The sequence below is a fragment of the Mus musculus genome, chromosome 9 (genome assembly GCF_000001635.26).
Source record: "Mus musculus strain C57BL/6J chromosome 9, GRCm38.p6 C57BL/6J".
NCBI classification, from domain to species: domain Eukaryota; kingdom Metazoa; phylum Chordata; class Mammalia; order Rodentia; family Muridae; genus Mus; species Mus musculus.
Genome location: NC_000075.6, coordinates 46,227,960 through 46,231,344, shown reverse-complemented (window position 1 = coordinate 46,231,344; position 3,385 = coordinate 46,227,960). Strand labels below are relative to the sequence as shown.

The window sequence follows — 3,385 nt, the reverse complement described above, 5'->3', positions numbered from 1 at the left end:
TGTGTGTGTGTGTGTGTGTCTTCTAAGCACTGAACTCAGGTTCTCAGACTTCCGAAAGTGCCTCTACCTGATAAGCCACCTTACCAGCCCCATGTAATAAAAGGGGTTTTTTTGTTTGTTTGTTTTGTTTTTGTTTTGTTTTAAAATGGAACGGCACATCCTGACCCACCTTTTCTGCAGTGACTAACTTCAGACCTCCCAGCTCAGCTTCCCCAACTGGTGTGGACTTAAAGGCCATCCTTCAGGATTTAGAGATGGATATGAAGGCCTCTCTAGTAAATGTGTGGTCACCAGCATCATGGAGAGGGGTGTTTGTTTGTTTGTTTGTTTTTGTATCCAACTGTCAGGTAGAGTAGCTGCAGCCTTGACCCTTTCAGCACACTGTGTGGGTGCACCGGAGGGAAAGATCAAAGGGAATTGTTTACCGAGATCGGGTTCAGCTCCAGGCTTTTTATTAGCACCCACCCAATAACTCCAATCTTCCTGGCTCCTGAAGGAATCCTGGCTCTAGGGAGTGGAAGAGGCTCCCGTCCTGCACCCTCTGGACCCCACCTGGAAACTCGGCTAGCACAAGAAACCAGCGGTCTCAAAGCCAGTCCTATTGCCAGACACTCTCATCCTGGTTTACAGCACTAGTGTTCTGAGCCTCTGTGGGGCCCTTTTGGGGTTCCTTGTTGCTTTGCCTGGCCATCCATTTCCCTTGGAGCCTTCTTAGGAAGGGATTCTGTCTCATACCCTGAACCAGCCAGGTGCCCAGCTTGAGTGAGCGTTAAGAGCTGAGTAGTCGCGTACAAAGGAATCCCCAGTGCGGCACCATGTTCTCACGTCCCTTGATGTCCCCTTAGCGCCCGCCCTATGTCCCCCAAAGAAAGAAGCTATTCCATTTTGGAAAGGTTTATTGTAAGAAAGCCAATGCGGGGGTGGGGAGTGGAAGCGGGCACCTCACTGGGCAGTCAGAGTCTCGCTGGCCTTGTCGATCACACTCTGGACTTGGGTCTTAAGCGTCTCCAGCATGGGCATCAGACTATGGCGCAGGTCCTCCAGCGCAGGTCTGGCTTTCTCGCCAAGTGTCTTCAGGTGGGTTTTGGCCCTGGTGTGGTACTCGTTCAAGGTAGGGTTGCTCTTGAGCTCAGCCAGGCGCTGGGCCAGGCTCTCGCGCATCTGTTCGCTGTGGGGCGCTAGCTGTGTGCGCAGAGAGTCTACGTGTGTGCGCATGCGGTCGCGAAATTCCTCAGCCACAGGGGACAGTCTCCCTTGCAGCTCCTGCAGCTTCTGGCGCGCGCTCTCCTGCAGCTCGGCGCCCAGAGGCGCCACCTTCTGGCGGTAGAGCTCCACATCCTCTTTCCATTTCTTCTGGAATTCGTCCAGGTAGGGCTGCACCTTCTGTTTCACTTCCTCTAGGTCCTTGTTCATCTCCTGTCTCACCCAATCTGTTTCTTTCTCCAGGTTATCCCAGAAGTCCCGAGTCAATGGGCCCAGCCGTTCCTGCAGCTGACTAACGGTTGAACCCAGAGTGTCCCAGTTTTCCAGGAGATTCAGGCTAGAGGGGGAAGAGAGCGGCTGAGAGACGAGCCCAGGCATCATGCGCTGCCCCTGGTCTGCAGATCCATGCACATGATAGCTGGGTGCCACCTGTCCCCTAATGTGCAGTTGCTATGGTCCTAGTTTCCCCGAACATGCAACCCTCTAACTCACTGCCTTCCCTTTACATTCCTCTGTACACATGGCGGAAGGCACCAAGAACACAGATGTGGTCGGTGCTGGTTACAAGGCCAGTCCCGTTTTTTGTTTTTTGTTTTGTTTTGTTTTGTTTTGGGTGCTGTCTGACCAGTACTGGGGGTTACCAAGGAAAAGGGATTTGGCACTCATAGGCTGAATGAGGGGCTGTGGTTACCCAACAGCCAGATGAATCCCATCCCTAGTCCTCCACTGGAACCTGCCATGGTGCCCAGCTGGTAGGAAAGCCCGTGAAGGGCTAGCCAGCTCAGTTCCAGCATCTTCTCACTGGTCTCTCTGCCCACCCTGGATGGGCAGCCCTTGACCTGCTCCAGGCCCCACGCTAGGTCTTTCCTTACTTCAGCTGTTGGCCCAAGGAGGAGGATTCAAACTGGGACACATAGTCTCTGCCGCTGTCTTTGACCGCATCCACATACACATTAGCGAAATCCTTCACTTTGTCCCATTGGGACTGGGGTTCATCTTGCTGCCATACGTGCCAAGCCTGGCTCCCTGGGGATGGAGGGGAGACCCATGTTAGGTTAGACTCGGAGTCAGGGAAGAGAACAGTGGGAATTCTGTTCTCTGTGCCCAGGAAGGTAGTCCCACGCAGGTCAAGAGGCACCTACCTGTCAGGAAGACCAGAGCCACGGCCAGCACCACAGCTTTCATCCTGAAGGGTGTGGGTGACCTGAAGAAGAAGAAGGAGGAGGAGGGCTGGGCTGAAGGGAGGCATTGTCATGGAAAGGCTCCACACACAATTCAAGCCCATGGAAGCATTGGCTAGAATGGCTAAAGGTGCGAGATATCCACGGTATTGATTTGGACAGTGGAGCATCAACTGGGAGGCGCTATGGAGCCAGAGCCACCGAAGGCAGGTAGCAGCACTTACCTCCCCGGAGCTCTCCGACAGTCTGGGTGTCCAGCTCTTCTTCCCTGGTCTATATATGTGTGTGGGCAGGGGCTGGGCTGGGAGACTGATAAGCTCAGCCTGGCCCTGCCACTGCTTACTTTTGCTGGCGATGTGGAACTTAGAGTTCAAGGATCAGCTCTGTTCCTGAGGCTGGGCAAACAGAGTGGGCAAACAGGAAACTGCGGGGGCTGCCGAGCTGGGATCAAGGGTTCAGGTGGGGGCAGCAGGGGGTGGCTGCAGACTCCAGGGGTCCCCAGGGGTAAGGCAGTTGCACCATCCCGAGGTGTATGTCTTCTTCAAGATAGTCTCATGGAGCCCACTCCTGGACTCCTCTGTGTTGCTAGTGCCCTCTGAGCCTGGAACAAGGGAGGGAGGGAGGAATTGTGGGCTCCTTCACTCACAGCCCCACCCCAAAGTTTTTTTTTTGCTTTCCAAGGGGTTCCCCCTTTCACCTCACCCTGGTCCCCCAGGTTTGGGGATTTGTCTTTCCAGATGCCACATGTTTAGCCAGCCTCCCAACCCTAAATCCAAAAACAACTGAGGTGTCAGCCTGAGTGAGATGCAGACAGGCTCATATCCCCAAGCTGAGGATGAAGACCCCTCTGATGCTTCAGAAGAAATGACAGAGGCCAACATGGAGTTGTTAGCTCCTTCCTTGTCTCCCTCCCTCCTTCCCTCCCTTCCTTTCTTCCTTATCTTAGGTACATGAGCGCTCTGTCTTCAGACACACCAGAAGATGGAATCAGATTCCTTTAC

At 54.0% G+C, this 3,385-nt stretch overlaps 1 protein-coding gene across 1 annotated transcript; it reads right to left on the bottom strand.

Annotated features, from left to right (window-relative positions):
- Positions 1–875: 875 nt before the first annotated feature.
- Apoa1 (apolipoprotein A-I) lies at positions 876–2,715 on the bottom strand. Its single transcript, NM_009692.4, has 4 exons — positions 2,609–2,715; positions 2,346–2,407; positions 2,076–2,229; positions 876–1,540 (listed from the first exon to the last, which is right to left on the bottom strand). Exons 2-4 carry the CDS (start codon positions 2,386–2,388, stop codon positions 943–945), a joined length of 795 nt encoding a protein of 264 aa, NP_033822.2. The 5' UTR covers positions 2,389–2,407; positions 2,609–2,715; the 3' UTR covers positions 876–942.
- Positions 2,716–3,385: the final 670 nt, after the last annotated feature.

Coding starts and splice junctions, on each gene's coding strand:
- Apoa1 (NM_009692.4), bottom strand. CDS start 2,388: ATGAAAGCTGTGGTGCTGGCCGTGGCTCTGGTCTTCCTGACAG. Junction 2,230..2,345: donor GGCTCTGGTCTTCCTGACAG/GTAGGTGCCTCT, acceptor CTCCATCCCCAG/GGAGCCAGGCTTGGCACGTA. Junction 1,541..2,075: donor TCCTTGGGCCAACAGCTGAA/GTAAGGAAAGAC, acceptor TTCCCCCTCTAG/CCTGAATCTCCTGGAAAACT.